The sequence below is a fragment of the Anolis sagrei genome, chromosome 6 (genome assembly GCF_037176765.1).
Source record: "Anolis sagrei isolate rAnoSag1 chromosome 6, rAnoSag1.mat, whole genome shotgun sequence".
Lineage (NCBI taxonomy): Eukaryota > Metazoa > Chordata > Lepidosauria > Squamata > Dactyloidae > Anolis > Anolis sagrei.
This window is the reverse complement of record NC_090026.1, coordinates 14,627,822-14,645,508: the sequence shown is the minus strand read 5'-3', so window position 1 is coordinate 14,645,508 and position 17,687 is coordinate 14,627,822. Positions and strand designations below refer to the sequence as shown.

The 17,687-nt window shown below is 40.2% G+C and overlaps 1 protein-coding gene across 2 annotated transcripts in view; it reads left to right on the top strand.

Annotated features, from left to right (window-relative positions):
* The window catches only part of STX1B (syntaxin 1B), a 76,301-nt gene extending 59,361 nt beyond the window's left edge, over positions 1–16,940 (top strand). Inside the window, exons 10-11 of one of the 2 annotated variants that reach the window (XM_060780171.2) lie at positions 14,685–14,757; positions 16,828–16,940. In XM_060780171.2, coding sequence (XP_060636154.2) covers positions 14,685–14,757; positions 16,828–16,862 — 108 coding nt within the window. In that variant the 3' untranslated portion in view covers positions 16,863–16,940. Of the gene's footprint in view, positions 1–423; positions 12,761–14,684; positions 14,758–16,827 lie in introns of those variants that run through there. The other variant, XM_060780172.2, reaches the window with a different exon arrangement.
* The last annotated feature ends 747 nt before the right edge of the window (positions 16,941–17,687 follow it).

Below are 17,687 nucleotides of genomic sequence, written 5' to 3'. Positions count from 1 at the left end.
CCGGATAAATTTTGTTAATAGGCTCTTTATCTTATCCAAAGTTTTATATACAACCAGGGGCGCATTCACAGTATAGTTGGTTTTGCCCAGGGGCGCTCTTGGGGGAAAATAGACCTTGACATATGCGAGTTGTAGTTACTGGGATGTATAGTTCACCTACAATCAAAGAGCATTCTGAACTCCACCAATGACGGAATTGAACCAAATATGGCACACAGAACTCCCACGGGGAACAGAAAATATATATCAGTGATTGGTTGGGGGGGGGGGGCAAAATACTGTTTGCTTACCGTCGAAAATTACCTAGGGCCGTCTCTGTATACAACTCCTTGTTCCTAATGCATTTTTGTCTTTTCCTCTCTTTTTCTCTCCCTCCCCCTCTCTCTATTTGACTTGCTCCATGGATTTCCTTGGGTAATGTAGAAGAAAATTATGATTATAATTTGTTGTGTGGTTCTCGGTATAGTACTGGCCTCCTCCATCGGGGGCACGCTTGGGTTGTAAATTAAAGCAAAAAAATAATAATATTATAATAATTTAAAAATTGTACATGCAGTGGATATAACAGCACATGTTCCAGCTACCTATAGATAAAACAACTTTATTGGGTCAGCAAATCTAAGTTTGTTGTTCAGCATCATCTCTTCATCCATTTTTACTCATTTGCTGGACGCCAGGGTTTCACCCAGAATGCTCCAATATTCTGGGCCTCAACCGGGTGTCTCGTAACTGCACCTCCCCTTCCCAATGCACCATGGTCCAAAATGTGTGATTCCTGCCCACCCCACAGATTTCCCCTTTTCATATCAGCGGTTAACCCTGTGGGAAGAAAGGGTTCGTGGTATTCTTTTCCTATTTTGCCTGGGAAAGGACATAGCTGTGACTTGAGCAATCAGCGCGATGAAAGGCTGTTCTGTAACTTACTAGAACATACTGTGCCTGAAGGAGCAAAATACATCAGTATTAAAGTTGTAGGATCAAGCAAGGGCCATTGTCCGAGACACAGCTCTTTTGAACCTATTTAATTGCATTCAGTAGTTGAGAGTACATAGGGATTTCCAGTCCCAGTTTGTAGGAAGGGAAGGATTTGATGCCAGCGTTAACCTTTCCTTTTTCATAACTGATGATAAGATACCCCTGGGCTCACTCTCCTTGTCTAATACAGACATAGTTTCCAAGAACTGTATGAGTTAAGAGTCTTCAAAGTTTTCATTCTTAGGTACCTGGAAAAAATAGAGTAAATACTCAGGGCACAATCTGTTCATCTGCTGCATCCCCCTCATCTCAACTTGCCTCCCCGCCGCACCTCATGCACTCTTACACCACCCAGACCCTCCCTTCCTCATTGGCCAAGATCTACGTTTTCAGGAGGGCAGCCCATTCCTGATGACATACATAAGGGACCAACTTGAGTAGCCTCTCAGATATTAAAGAGTGTTTGATATTATGGTATCAATGCTCTGGTCATTACAAATAGATTTTCCTCTGCTACAGTTTCCCCCAAATAACCAAGATGCAATATAGCCATGCTACAAATATTGGTACAATTGGTATGATTCCATTTTTAAAATACTGCACTAATGTTATTTAAAATATTTCACAGGTACATCAATGCTGCATATCAATGTGGTATTATTAAGCAATATTGCAACTACTAGGAACTTGGGTTATTTATAGCTGAAAGATAACAGCCCACGCTGAACCATCAAGGATGCAAGAATATTGCTGCCATATTATCCCAAACTCCTGATTTAAATAGACTGAGATGAGGAAATTGAGACCCTGTCATCTAGTAATAACTGGGGACACATGCTCACTTTTTTTTTAAAAAAAAGTGGATTCATGACTGCTATGAATCGCAGGATTGTTATTTCATCATTTGTACATAGGAATAAATTAGTAAATCATTTCTCTGATATTTGGCAATGCGAGTAGATCCAAAGCTTTCTTCTATAGCCTTTAAATTAGGGCCAGTTTACAAGCAACAATAGTCACAGAGATAACTCTGAAGGAGGGAGCTGAGTGGGATCAGATCTATGGTGAGAGTAGGAATTTAACTATTTGCACTAGCTGCACTACTGATAAAAATCAGTGTGTACTCCCTGGGTTGCAAGTTTGCAATGCTAGAAAGGTGCACAGTATGGAAAGTTTGGTGCAATGGGAGCTGTTTCCCAATGTGAATAGCAGCAGGTGGACAAGGACATAGGCAAAGTCCCTTCCCCCTTTCCCTGGTCCTCCTATTGTGTTAAATATTTAATGTTTGTTTTTTAAAAAATCCTAAGTGCCAGGGCTAACTGGATGAACAATGTCACATTGAATTTGGTTTTGAGAGGACCAAACGAAGTAGCTTGGGGCTGCAGTGGTTGCTCAGAAATAACACAGATGATGAGGGTGTACCCATTTGGAGCGCAGGCAGGAAATGCCAGTTTATATCTTGAAAAATTAGTTACATTAAAAAGAAAATCACCCCTCTACCTGCGGGAAGCTTATAGAGATTCATATTTTAATGTAGCATCCCTCTTATGAAAATGGCACAACCCTAAGAAACTCTGCATCACGTGTGACACTTCTGAGCATGTAATTCAACTCTGAGTGATCTGGAATTGGAAAGAGATTGTGCCAGTTTGGGTGTCCCACTGCCAAAAATCAACCATAAGGAAAAAGTACCTACAGTATTAGAGCATGCATTCATTTTCTGATAACATTCCAGAATTCTAGACTTGATGCAAGAAGTGGAGCAGGGTTTCTTCCCAGAAATTTAACACTTTCTAAAAGGAAAGAGGCTGCTGCTTCATAGAATTACAGAGTTGGAAGAGACCACAAGAGCCATAGAGTTCCACTCCTGCTATGTCAGATGTAGTTCTTACAGCAAATAATAAGTATAAATACCCTTACATTATCAGCTGATGTTACACCAAGGAGCTGATAATGAGATGGTCTGTTCAATAACATTCTTTTCTTACTGATTTGTAAGACCAGTTTGTAGATTGGTAAGAATCAAGAGGAAATCCTTTCCTGGATTATTCCATTTCAGAAGAGGGACAGAGACTAGGAGTTGTCTGTTTGCATACTCTCCCATAAAAACAAAACTCTTCTAATGAGGAAGATTAGTATGCCATGGAAAAATATTCAGTCCAACCAACTCTCTGGCATGCTCATTTTTAGTGTGTAGAGGTGTGTTTGCTTTTTTAGTGTACAGTAAGACACCCTTATCCATGTGGAAAATGTTCCAAGATTCCCCATGAAAGCCTAAAATCTTGGATTGTACCAAACCTTATACAATAATATTTCTGGACATCGGTTAACTGTGATTAACTGAAACACCAGAAAGCAAAAACATGGCTAAGGGGGACCAAGTAATATTTCAAAACTTCAGTTGACTGTAGGTAGCTAACACTACAGAAAATGAATCTGTGGACAAAGGAGTCTTACTGAACAATGGAGCATTAAATATATCTATCTCTAGATTATGTTGAATGTATAAACTGGCTCTAAAATTTTATGTCCAATGAAATCCATAGACTTAGAGACTGTTTGGGTTGTTTTTCTCCTTCCTCCCTCCCACTCCTGTCTTCAACCCCACAAGTTGCCTTGGCCTAGTGGTCCTCTTCCCTGCATGGCAGGGTCATGCAGATACTCAGAGCAGCTGTATATGTGGACAGCCTGCTTTGGGATCTCCCTGCCTATGGAAAACAAGAGGCAATTCCTTGCTTTGCTATCCATGCATGGAAACAGGGACAGGATTCTATTGCCAGCTAGGAAGAAGGAATCTGATGAAGATGAGCAAATCCATTTCTGCATACACAAAGGGACTGATTTCTGGAGAATGATATGCCAACCATGCAATAGTGTCATTGCCCACCCCTAAGGAAAGCCATCAGGTATTTTTCTCTAAAGTGGCCTATGTATATAAAGACACATTGTTTTGAGTAATACTGCACCCTCACTGGAGTAATGATGGCCCACTATCCTTGGAGGGATAGTGGACCAGTCTAAAGAAATTAGACCCTTTCTGACCCTTGCCAATATTATTTAAATATTCAAGAGTGAGGGCTCCTCCTGCTTCCCAAATGTCCTGCAGTCTTCTAGAGTTATGTAATACTGAGCCACCTTGTAATGTTAAGAGATTTTTTTTCATGCCCTTCCAAGAAAATCAAATTCATGATGCAATTGTGCCAGCAACCTTAGCACCCTAACTATGCACCCTTTTCAAAGAATAGAATGATTGCTCCTTTAAAGGGCATCTCTATAAAGAGCAAAGCATTCATGACTAGATTGTGTTATGATTCCCTAGAACATTAGCAGCTTCTAGATTGGCATTTGTGTATCTGGAATGAGTCCTAGTACTCCTCATGCCATTGCTACCAGTAGTAATACTTTATGGTATGGTGAATGGATGTTTTGTGGGATACTTTTTCTGAAATATTTAGCATTTTTAAAACAACAATAATAATTTAGACTTGACAGTAGTGTTATATTAAGTTTCTTTAGGATTGTGTAGGCCAATGTTTCTAAAGTTTTAGAAGTACCCTTCAGCTATACATCTGAAAAGATTTCCTGACAGTACATGTAAGAGATGCCCCCATTCAAAGAAATGGCTCCCTATTCCCTTGTGTTTTCACACACATTTCTTTGCTAGACATGTTTTTCCTGAGGGTGCATAACTCCACTGACTCTCTGTGCTGGGAGTTATTGCATTAAGTGCTGCACTCCCAATGCAAAGAGGCTGCAAAAATAACCCATTCCTTGTGGAAAGCTGGGTAGAAAAAGACCATGCTAGAAGAGTGAGGCATACAGAAGTACATTGGGCAGTCTCCTTTGCAGCTCCTTAGACCCCCAAGAACACAGGATTATTTAGTTATTTCTTGCAACTCATTAGTGTAGCTTGAGGCACAATTCAGAATTTCTGATGGATTGATGGGTTCCTTTCAAATCATATCAAGGCCATTAACTAGCTTGGTCCATAAGGACCTCTTCTTCAGTGAAAGATTATGCCATTTTTCATAGCAATACTACAGTAACTGTGATGCAGTTCTGTTTTCCTGAAGTCAGCCTTCTTGAAGATGTAAGGAGGTCAGGGAAGCACATAGTTTCGTAGGAATTGCCTCCACCAACCTATAGTCAACTCCACCTACCGGTTAGCATCTCATGACCTTGCTCTCCCTGCAAACAATGGCAGTAATAGTGTTAGCTCTGTGCAATTTTTTAAAAAATATCCCTTCCAATGAAAAATCCCTCTAGTACCTGGGCCTCTAAATGGAATGAGGAAGGATATTTACTGGTTCCAGGGGTTCTAGCCATGGATGTCTGAGGCTTCAACACACTTTGAATATGGAGAAGTCAAGGAGAGTTATTGAGTGTCACTTGTATTGGTTAAAGAAAAGAGAGCTGATGATGACACAGTACGAAAGACCTTTAGAGATTTGTGCAAAACAAGGGTGGAAGAGTAGAAGGTCACCTTTAGCAAGGAGTGGATCCAGACCAGTTAGATGAGAGGATGAATTACCAGAGGGAAGATGGCCAATTATTCCATTGTAGCCAATATCCTATCCACTTAACCCCTTTCCCCAACCTCAGTCCAATATTTGTCATTGAAAGGTTGCGCCGGCAAATCTGTTCCCCAGGGTTCACTTTGTTCAGTGTCATGACAGGGCCTTCCACTCCCAACCCCTTTTCCCTTGGGTGGGGCATGATGATGCTTTTCCCCCACCTACAACTCTCATTTCTCTTACCCATCTGCTCTTTCTTCTGTCTATTTGATTCTGATTTTATAAACCCTCTGTGTGTGCGTGTGTGTACATATCTGTAAATACCGGTAGATATGTTGTACATAAGTTCAGTGTGGCGTTCTTTTGTACCTATGTGCAAGTGAACTCATGGGATATAGGTGTACATATAGAAACACATGGGTTGTGTAATACACCCAACAGTATGCAATATGTGTTTGCTTATGTGTGAGTGTGTGTTTCTGTGTCATGTTTCTGGTTTTGTGCATGCACATGCTGTCAGATCTTTGCCCCACTTATGGCAGAACGAGTAATAATTTTATCTGAAATTTAGATCTGCAAAGAAAAGAGTTTGTTTTTGAGACACACAAATCTATATACTATCCTTGTTTGTCACAGTTTATAGGAAGACTCTGAGAGCCACACACTTTTCAAAAAGCGACTAAAATAGCAAGTATGGACATCTGTTTTGCGATGGTTCTCATCTGGGCCAGATTTTCCATGCGGGTGTTCACAGAATCACTTGATCTGGATTAGCTACCACCATAAAAGGTGCTAAAGCTGTTAAAATAGAATGAACACACATCTTTCAAGAACTGCTTAAAGGAAATTCTAATCCAGTCTAAGTGGTGAGAACTTTTTCATGTAAACCCTCTTTTCTATCTCATGTTTATTAGCCCAATTATGTGAAACAATAGATAGCTGGAAAATACTAAAATTTTACTAAGACAACTGGAAAACAGTGCACTAGTAATTGTGTAATCTTTAACTAGTGGCTGTGAAAACATAAATTAGAGTGTGATATATAGTCTGAGTTACTTCATCAGGAGTAAATAAATGGTTTATCACCACCATTTATTACAAAAGTGACATTTTGAAAATTGTAGCCCATCATTTGAAGCCCAGAACTATTTTTAAGAAATTGAATGGGAGTGCTGGTGTTCTTGCTTGATCAGTACTTTCCAAATAGAGGGGAAAGGCTTCCTTGGGCTCCAAATTTGTTTCAGACTGAACTACATAATCAGTAGACCTGGTGATATTTCTCCTGCTGAAACATACTATCTCAGACTGCCAGTGAAGAAACACATGTCTGAACCATCTTTAAAAAAAATCCTTCCTCCCACCTGCGTTAATTTTGTTCATTTTGGAGAGGTTGTACTGTCTAAAAGACAGATGTTTAAACTATTGATCATTCACCTGCAACCTTCCATTTACATGTATATCTCATGCATCTGGTGATTAGAAGGCTTTTCCTCTTGGAGAAATCGCACAGTGATACATAATACTGACATTCACAAAGGGTCTTGAAATAAGAATTGTCACAAGGCCTTGCAAAATCCGATCAGAACACAGTGTGTGGCAAACATCTGTTGTGTGGCATTGGCATGAATAAGTATGCCTACATGTGTATGTGATACTGTTGATGCCTGTGTCTAGCTTTCAATGTGCCTAAATATGCGTGCACGCTTTCTCTCTCTCTCTCTTGTGTACACCATTGGTTCTCAGAGTGTGAAGCGAGGGAATTGCAAAGGGTTACTCAGGGGAGATGAGATTTCCTCTGTGTTTCCTTCCACTCTCTCTCTCTTGATTGGGCTAGAAAGCTAGCGGGACTCTCCATTTTGCTCTCAACTAGTGCAAGATTATGGAGGTGATTTCCAATAACTGAATATCGTTAGATTATTCTTTAAAATTATTTCCAGGTGTTTATCTACTGAGGACAAGTTTGTGGCTCTTTCCTGCCTGGTTGTCTTTTGGAAGGATTCTGTTGGCTTGAGGCCACAATCAACAGTTTGAGAACCCCTCTTATATAGACAGATAGATACCTCTCTGCCTTTATGATACCTGGGAAAGAAAGAGATATCATTTGTCAATGTCCTGGTATGGTATGGCCGTGAATGTGCTTTGCAATGGGTTTCTAGTATGTGCATTTACAAGTGGCCTGTTCCCCCCTTGCTTCTACATAATTCTGAGGAGGAGAAATTGTCCAGTTTGAAACTGACTACTGCTGTCATAATCCCAAAGCCAGTTCAGATGAGGAAGACAAAACAAAACCTGAACCATCATGTTGGGTTATGTAGAAGCCATTGCAAGTTCAGTAGTCAGGCTGTATCAGTATGTTTATCCGTATGCCGACTGAATATGTGAGTGTGATTTGTTGGTGTGGATGTGCCTCTCATCTGTATGTGTACACACACACACACCTGAACACCATTCAAATACACACAAACAAGCACACATTTTAGACTACAAACTGAACTGTAATTACCCTCAACCAATCCAAAAGTTTCCATTGAGTATCTTTGATTCATGCATTTTGAAAATTATCATAGGAGGGTCTCCCAGTTTATGTGTGGAACATCAGATGGGAGATGCTTGACCTTAAGTCTTTCATTCTTGATCAGACTATACCTTCCAAGGTTTTTTTTTTTTGGGGGGGGGGGGGCTGGGGTGTTGAATTTATCTATACGGTAGAGTCTTGCTTATTCAACATAAATGGGCCAGCAGAACATTAGATAAGCAAAAATGTTGGAGAATAAGGAGGGATTAAGGAAAAGCTATTAAATGTCAAATTATGTTATGATTTTACAAATTAAGCACCAAAACAACAAATCAACAGAAAAAGCAGTTCAATACACAGTAACATTATATAGTAATTACTTTATTTACAAATTTAGCACCAAAACATTGCAATGTATTGAAACAACTGTGGATCTGGGTGGGAGGCAGACTCTGTTGGATAATAGAGAACATTGGATGGGCGAAAATTGAATAAGCGAGACTCTACATTTTAAATAGTGAAATTGTCTTGGACTCTTGAAGGAATCATCTTTAGGTTCAAATTAATATATCCATTAATCGTGGGGTTTAAACGAACCTTGGTTGGGAGTAAATACAGTGTATACTCCAGAGTACATCCATGTAACATTGTGTTCCCTCTGTGTAAGTACGTACATACTTCTCTCACTTTCTCTGTATAAAGCCTTCATCCTGTCATCTCTGCATAAGAGATCAAACTCCAGAAAAGAAAGAACAAAGAAAACTTAGATTTTTTGATCTTTTTTACAAAACATATCCAATATAACACACGAACCAACTGTTTAAAAAAAATGCAACAACGCAAAGATAAGACAAATCCTACGAACGTGTCGAAATCCCCTTGACTTTCCATTTTGGGTATTGATCTGTGTATTGTTTCAATGTAGGCGGTTTATTGTAGTCTGTGGCGTATTTGCTAAGAAACAACAACGTAAAACCTTCCTTTAAAAATATCATTCTTTTTTTCCCCATTGACATGCCCTTCTTTTCCATTACTCTCTTATTCCTCTCCAGTTTCTTGCTGAACTTTATAGTATTTCAAAAAAACAAAAGAGGGGGGACAAACTCTTACATATCTCTTCTCCTCCCCATTTCATCAATCAATCTATTTAATGAATGGGGGGAGGAGGGAAAGAAAGAAAAGTAAGTGTTTGTACCAAAACAAATTCTTTTCCTCTTCTCCTCCACACCCATAATAATCATACTTAACCTTTTAAAGTAAAAACATTTCACCCTCCCTTTCTTGTTCCTAATTTCTTTGTTGCGTTTAATTTTGGATCGAGGGAGTTCATCTGACTTCTTTCCGGCAACAGTGAATCCGGAGATCTATGCACACCTGAATGCATCTGCAAACTTTTTTGTGCATACGGGATTCCCTATTCATTTCAGTGGAGGAGTCCACTTCCATGCACACAAAAGGAATGTGCGACCCTGTTGAATTTACTGAAATGAACTGGGAGTTCAAACATATTAAGGAGCTCTATATGTAAATAGAGCTTTCATATATACCATATATATTTTAATTTACATATAGGGGCAATTGACTTTCTTTTCTTTAAATGCTAGAAAATTGGCTTTAGTAGGACATGCTAATTTTATTCTGCACCTTCCCAGTTGTAACCTGGATACACATCGAACCATTGAGAAGATGCAGGCAACACATAGTTCAAAAGGATGCATAGATGCATGAACATGTTTCCTTCTTCCAGTGAAGTCAACAGGACACAGCAGTGTTAATTTTGACCCAAGTTGTGCCCACAAGAAGGTCCTCTTGAGGCATGTCCTCACAGACTTTTGGCACTGTCTCCTAGATTAAAAACATCTATCTGTTTAACTCCCTTTCTTTTATTCCTTCAGGAAGTATCCACATTCAGTTTGGAGAGAGGGTGTGTTATCTTTCTTCCTGTGGGGCCTCTACTAAGGCTATATCTTTTTGCAACACAGGGTGTGTCCCAGCTTAGATTAAAGGTCAGATCCAGACTTAGCCATGCGTAGAGGAGACCCCTTAAAATCTACAGGGCTTGAATAAAAACATGACTAAATTCTCAGTGGTTTTTAATAAGAGTACTCTAAACATGATTTATTTTGGATCCAGCCCAACATATGAATATTCCTTGGAATCAATATATGCACATTCAGATTAGGGCAGAAATTTAAAACACCCGAGAAAGGCTAACTGTATAAATATACTGAGCACTACACCATAATATGGCATCCTTAAAAAAAACACCAAAATTTGCCTCATACGTTTAGCAATAAATTTGGACTAGAATATGGGCTATCTGGGCATCATTCCAAGCCAAGTAGATCCTAAATTCCAGCTATCAGAGGATTCTATTTTGAGGGATGGGTGGGAGGGAGATAAATTACTCATGCATAATAGGTGGATCAAGTGGGCAGAATCATGCTTAGACAGACCTGCCAAAATCATTGGGCGTTTACATTGGGTTTCTCAATGTAATCCTCCATTGATTTGTTTAACATTTTTTTGCCAGTGGATATGAAAATATCCATTCCTGCCTCCTATAATTTTCCTTTCTCCTCACAGCTGAAAGAACTCCCTCGGTCCAAAGAAAAGAGTATTTTTAGAAGAAAAATAAATAGCCATCGATCTATATAACAAATCTTTCTTTTCTCTCCTCACTCCCACCCCCTTTCACATGTGGTGCTTTTGAGGACCAGAAGGGCTTGTGAGCCTTGATCGCACAAAGATTTATACGGAGACTTAACTTGATCCAGAAAGCCCAGCTCCCAAAATCAGCCGGGCCTTTTGCAAAAGTGCCTAGCAGGATTTGGCCCTGTTTAGAAAAATGCTTTTGTCACCTGTTTACGTGATTTGGCATGCAATCCAATGTTAGGTTCCCTGAAGTGTGCTCTCTTGAAATGACAGGGCACTGTATAATGCAGGCATGGGCAAACTTCGGCCTTCCGTGTGTTTTGGACTTCAACTCCCACAATTCCTAACAGTCTCAGGCCCCTTCCTTTCCCCCCTGAGCCGCTTAAGTGGCTAAGGAGCAAAAGGAAAGTGCCCGAGGCTATTAGGAATTGTGAGAGTTGAAATCCAAAAACACCCTGAGGGGCTAACTTTGCCCATGCCTGGTATAATGTCACTACTTTTGAAGCACCTATTTGTTAGTTGGGGCATCTAATTACCAAAGGGGTGCTCACAAGAACCCTCCCCTTTCTGTCTTATTAAACCTCACTCTATAGTCTAGAAATCTAATAATTCCATATGGAGCATTTACTAGCCAGAAATAAAATAAATTGGATTTTCCTTTACCTCCAAGCTTTGCCTGTCCTGGAAAAAACCATCTGGTGTGAATCTGAAGAAAACAAGTTGTTTTAATTCCCCATATTTCTTCATAGTATTTTCTTCTTTGTTTATGATTAATGACAGTGGCATAAAAATCCATCTCAGAATCATTAACACGTGCGTCTGATGCCACTATAGCCCCATTCATTGCTAATTGTTTCCTCTAAATCACTAACTTCTCAGGGCCACTTACATTGCTCTGTCTGGATTTTTAGTTTGTCCCCCTTTCTGTATGCAAGACTTTATTCCCCCATAAAACTTTTGCTGTTATGGTTTTCAAGTGGTTTGAGATCACTGCCTCCCCATGATGAAGAGGCCATGACTTTTGCATCTTCAGTACTTGTAGGATTGCAATGTCTTTAGTAGTTAGGGGGCATGGCAGTGAAAACCCATTCATTTTACATTTCTATTGTGTCCTTGGCCTTAGATGCAAACCCAAGAGTGAGCAGTAAGACTCATATTATAGAAAAAGAAAAAGAAAACCTTTTTAATAATAATAATAATAATAATAATAATAATAATAATAATCCCTTAAAATTAGATGTAGAAAGTAATTTTTTAAACAGGGTTGAAATTTGCTGTAGGAAGTAAGCATTTTTGCAATAGACCCACGACACATGTTCTTGCTCTTCTGATCCAATATTAGAAAGATGAAACAACTGTGGGATTTTTTTGAGGTGGATCAACATAACCCAACCCATGTGTGTATATGCACAGAGTGGGGTGGTGCATTTCAGTATTTCTCACACACCACAACTGACTGCTAGATCACTGCTGTGTTCAGTTCTAAAAGTTGTGGAATGCAGGCTTGGCCTGGAAATAAAGGAAAGTTAGGTTGTCGTGTGAATCTTGGCAGGATTCAGGGCCCAAATTTGTAAAGGAAGCATTTCCCTATCTCATGTCTTTATTCTTCCTCCTTGTCCTCCACTTCCTCCTCCTCCTCCTCTTCTCTTCTTCAATAATATTTTATCCTTCACTCTTGATTTCCTTCCCCGCCTCCGTGTGTAAATACCAGCTGCTGTGCGTGACGGGTGATTTCCCTTCTTCCTTCCCCCCTTCTCTCCTTGCCCCCCACCCCTGTTTTTTCGTGGAAAAAGTTGCGTTCGTTTTGTTCTGAATGCGCTTTACTGGCTGACTTCGGAGGGTTTGAGTGTTTTTTTCTGGGGAAGTTTCGTTCCTGATTTTGTTCCGAATTTGTTTGTGTGGCTCTCGATTACTATTTTCTTTAAAGAAAAATTGGTCCTTTTCATTTTGAAAAAATAATGATTTGTTTTCAGTTTTTTTTCAATGTCTGTCCGAATGTGCTTAGTTAAAGCCAGTGACTAAATGCTAAACCTTTCCAAATGCTCGATGGCTTGCACGCTCTCGCCAACTGAAGTTGGTCTAATAAAAAGGTATCACCTTTTGCCTGCCTTGTGTCTCTCCATGTGTGGTGAAAAATCCCTCTCTCTCTCTCTCTTGATTTCTCTGGGCTTGTTCTACTGAAAAAAATATTATCACCTCATAGATCCCTTGGTCCTGAAATATGACCTACTACCCCTTTAACAGTGGAAGTGCTTCTTTAAGGCTTTAATGCAATATTCTGAAACACTTCTTGTTCTGCAGTTTCCAGGAAAATCAGTCTCTTGCTGTTTTTGGGTAGCTTTGGTAGAAGGAAGGAGGAACAGATTGCTGGATGGCAAGCATCATCATCCCCCTTCCCCTAATGCTACATGTATGCTTTGTGATGTTAAAGATGGATTAATTTTTTTCATTGGGAAGCAACAGCAGAGGGGAGTTCATTGTTGTGAAATCTGAACTGCTAGGTTCAAAAATAACCCTTACTTAGGGTAATTCCACCAAAATATATCAGAACACCAGGAGTAAATTCCATAACCAGCAGAACCGTACAGATGGTGGGAAGGGATAGCCTTCTAATCTTTAGGATGGCTCAGGATTTCAGAGGCAGAACTTTGCATTCAAAAATATTTATGAAAGTAAAAAAGAACTACATTCTTGATAGAAAAGTCTTGGAGCTAACTGTCTTACTATATCCCATCTTCTAAAGAAGGTAAAAGGTTTTTAAAAGTCCATACAGTTACATTTTGCCTTCAGAGAGGCAAAATGCATCCTCACTGGGAGAAAAAAAACAACAGAAGAAACATGGTGGAGACCGCATGGTCTTCCCAGCGTAGTTTTAAACTTAAAAGGGAGTTCCCTCACAGAATTCCATTCCTACGTCATCAAAAGGGGAGGAGACAGTGGCTAGCAGTAAAGACAAAGTTCTTTAAGAAACATGCATAAGAATGTTGGGGAAAGGAATCCCTGAACTTGGCCCTGCCTCTAGGCTAGGTAGTCATTGAGGACTGGAAACTTGATGACATAAAGACTTGTGCAGTCCAGGGATGAAACCTAATACTCTTGAATCTTTCTTTCTCTTCGGAACAGCTGCCAACAGCTTTCTAACCAAGCATTTTCCTCTTAAGTATTTGTCATTCCTTTCGATCCGCCTTCCTGTCAAAACACTTCCCCAGAGCCCCGGATGCAATATTGCTTGATTGACCTCCCCGCCCCTCCCAAATCACTGATCAGATGTGACTGGGCTCTTCACCCTGCCACAGAGCTAGTGACACCAGAGGGGTGCTTTGCGTGATAGTGCAGACAGTGATTCCGAGGAGTGGGAGACAACATAATAATGTTGGTTCAGATTTGGGCAAGGGAACTATGTGGATAGCAAGGTGACTTTGGATTGATTTATTTCCAATAGTGTAGCGAAAATAGGTGAATCCAGGCCTGCTCTGGGGCAAAAAAACCCTCTGGTTTCCCTAGGATTACTTTGTTTTTTGTGTTGACAAGCCCTCCTTCCCTCTCTCTGTCTCTCATCTATCTAGCTCTCTCTCTCTCTCTCTCTCTCCTGTCCTCTTCTTGTTTTAATTCTTGGCAGTTTTCTCATTCTGAAGGAGCTTGAGAGATGAATCTGTGATCATGATCAGATCTGAGGTCATGAAACTCTCAAGGGAGCGGAGCAATTCAGTTCAATGTTACTTTTGTAGCTGATGCCTGAACAGTTTGGTGTACTACAAAGCATCCCAGTTAGGAACATAGGAAGCAGCTTTATCACACACCAGGCAATTTGTCTTTCTAACCAAGTATCAGCACTGTGACTGGCAGCATCTCTCTAGGGCTTCAGGCAGAGAAATGGCCTTTCCCATCACGTGTGGCCATGGATCCTTTCAGTTATCATTGCCAGGAGCTGAACCCCAGGGCCTTCTTAATGCCAAGCAGGTGTTCTACCAAAGAGCAATGGGCTTTCTTCATCATGATACCACATAATTAGAGGCTTTTTACAGTCATCAGTGCCAGATGCAGCGTGTTCGTTCCGACAAGATGTGGGCTATCAGAATGCAAGAGCTTCTGCACAAGGTAAGAGTGTAGTTCCTCCTTCTTAGAAACTTAAGGCAATATGCATGGGCAACAGGAACATAGACTTTATTTTCTCAGTTTTGGTCCCTTTCCCTTTTTGAAGTCTGACAGCAATAAAATGCAAACTGGCTGTCCTTGGCTGTTGAGACAATGGGTTTATTAGCAACATTTTTCTACAAAGGAGCCAGCATCATCTTTATTGGACCATACATAGAGTAGGGTTACAACTGTCAAAGAACATCCAACCTGAGTCTCCTGAAACTTCAGTCTCAGGGGGGACATTTGCATGTTCAGTAGTCCTGGGAACTAAGGAGATCCTCTTCCTTGGGTTATCTCAGGAAGCAAACACTGAGTTAAGTCTGACTCTTGTATGGACTGTCTTAGAAGAAGAGCTGCAACTGTTCAAAAGAACTGTTTCATCATCATCAACAACAGATTTACTGTTGCGTTCTGTCAAGTCATTTCCAGCTCATGACAACCCTCAAGGTTTCCTTGGCACAATTTGTTCAGGTTTGTCTTTGCTTTTCTCTGGAACTGCAAGTATGTGCCTCACCCAAGGTCAACCAGTGGGTTTCACGTCTGAGCAGAAATTTGTCCCCTGGTCTCTAGAATCATAGTCCAACACTCAAACCACTATAACATGCTAGCTCTTATCTTCAGATACCTGTGCCTTTCCCCCAGGAAATCACAGGTATCTAAGGCATGTCTCACTTATGGTCATTCTGCATTCAACACTTGTGTAAGTTCCTGTGGTAACCTGAGAAATGTCAAGCTAATTGGATGTGTCCACTGTAGATGCTTATTGATTTAATTAAGTGCCTTCTCCTTCCACTGAACAGGTGGCTGAGTACATGCCACCTCACCCTTTTCCAATCCAATGTCACCCCAATTGTATTGCAAATCCCAGAGTTTTCCAGTCTGCTGTTAAGAGTTCTCTGGAAAAACCAGGTGGGGGAAGGCTTTACTGCATCTTTGCCCAGTAGGCACACAGTCAAATCACTTTGGAGGACCTAGGAAAATGCTTAGCAAAGTGTTTCCAAGTCTTCCAAGTGTGATTCTGTAGTCAGCTTCTGGCAAAAGTTGTCTATGGAGCTGCACTGGAGGCCTAGAGAGTACACTTGTCTAGACATCACTCAGTCCTCCAGAATGATTGCATGGTACTCATATATGAATGAAACAATGTTCAATGAGCTCACACGTGTTGCCAAATGTGGTGAACTTGTTGCCTGAATTGGGGATGACCCTCTGCTCATTCTGCTGAGTAGTGTTCTGGATGATTGGCCCTAAATCCCACCCTGGTGGCACCGTTGAAATCCTCAGAGGGCCATGATGTTTGGAATGACATTTTGCCTTTTCAATTCCTGGTGGTATTTTGCCACCCAAAAGGCGGAGCACATTTGCTCAAGCATTCCTGTTTTTCTGTTTCTTAAGCTTGCTCATGATCCATAAAAACAATGTATACTTGAAAGCACATGCTGAGGACTGATCTGTAGGGAAGCAAGAACACAATTTTATTCCCTTATGCTTCAAACTCTCTGGATGATTCTTCCCTTTGCTTAATTCCTGCAGTCTGCTGTCCAAAGTCCTGATTTTGAACTACTGCTGTGCTGATCAAACATTTTCAGCATTTTAGCCTGGAGGAACCATTGACATTATTTTCAGGTCTTTGGGAAATCCCTGCATAAAAATGATTATATCCATAATTCAGCATTTTCCCATTACAATATCTTATGGAACTTCCCATAGTTGGTGTTCCAAGTTACTCTGGTTGAAGAACCCTGGTGTCAAGAATCCTTTTTGGCTGAAAAAGTAAATTTGTTTGCTTACTTGTTTTGAACTCAGAAAGAGAATTAGTTCCCCCAAAAAGATGATTTCGGAATAAAAATAGAATTTAAACATGTACAGGGAAACAGTATATTGATCTCTAAGAAGCATTTGCCAGGAATAGAACACATGCTTCTTATGTCCCAGCAGTTTTAACAGCTTCGTATCCTGCAATTAGTCTTAAAATGTTTTATTTTGTTTTGAATCTCATGGATGTTATGGCATATTATTTATTTTCTCTTCTAGGATGTTCCAAAGAAAAGAAGGGGGGAACAATTTAGAAGAAAAGAAAAGAGTAACCAAATAAATATGATTGAAATATTTTGATTCTACAATGTGGAAACTAAAACAAGCAAAAGTACTCCTACTATAAAATCTATTTGGCTACTAAAAGTGATCTGAATGCATTTGTTGTCCCTTCCTTGTTTTTTCTTCTTTGTTCTTCTGGTTTTGTTGCTATTGAACTTCACTCACTTCCTGGCCCCTTTGTTCAGTCTACCAAGAATTTTTCTCAATGAAGATCCTGCAACTCCCTTTAATACTTATGTTGGTTTTTCGCTGGGTTACCTGCAGGAAATAGAAAACCACTCACCTTCCATTAGCCAAAATCTATCTATCTATCTATCTATCTATCTATCTATGGAAAACTCTATATACCGATTGGAATGTCTACATACAAAATAATCAGACCCCTTGGCTCTCCTCAGCCTTACATGTGACGTCAGTTTTGTGATGGAGGACAAATAGGACACTTTTGCTATCTCTTGGGTTCAGTGCAGAGACACTTTTGATACATAGCTTCCCAGACGATGGTATAGTTTCTTGGTCATCATGGCCGAGTGGTAAGTAACTGCAAGGAAATACCCATATGCTTACATCAAGACTAGGTTTGGGCAAACTTGGGCCTCCAGGTGTTTTGGACTTCAACTCCCACAATTCCTAAGAGCCTCAGGTCCTTTCCTTTTCCCTCTCAGACGTTTAAGATGCCCTAAGTCTGAAACGATTTGAAGTCAGACAATAATGACAAAATCACTAAACATCTTCCTTCTGCCCTCACCACTGGATTTGTCAGTTTGTTTTTATTCTCTAACCTTAAAGTCAGCAGA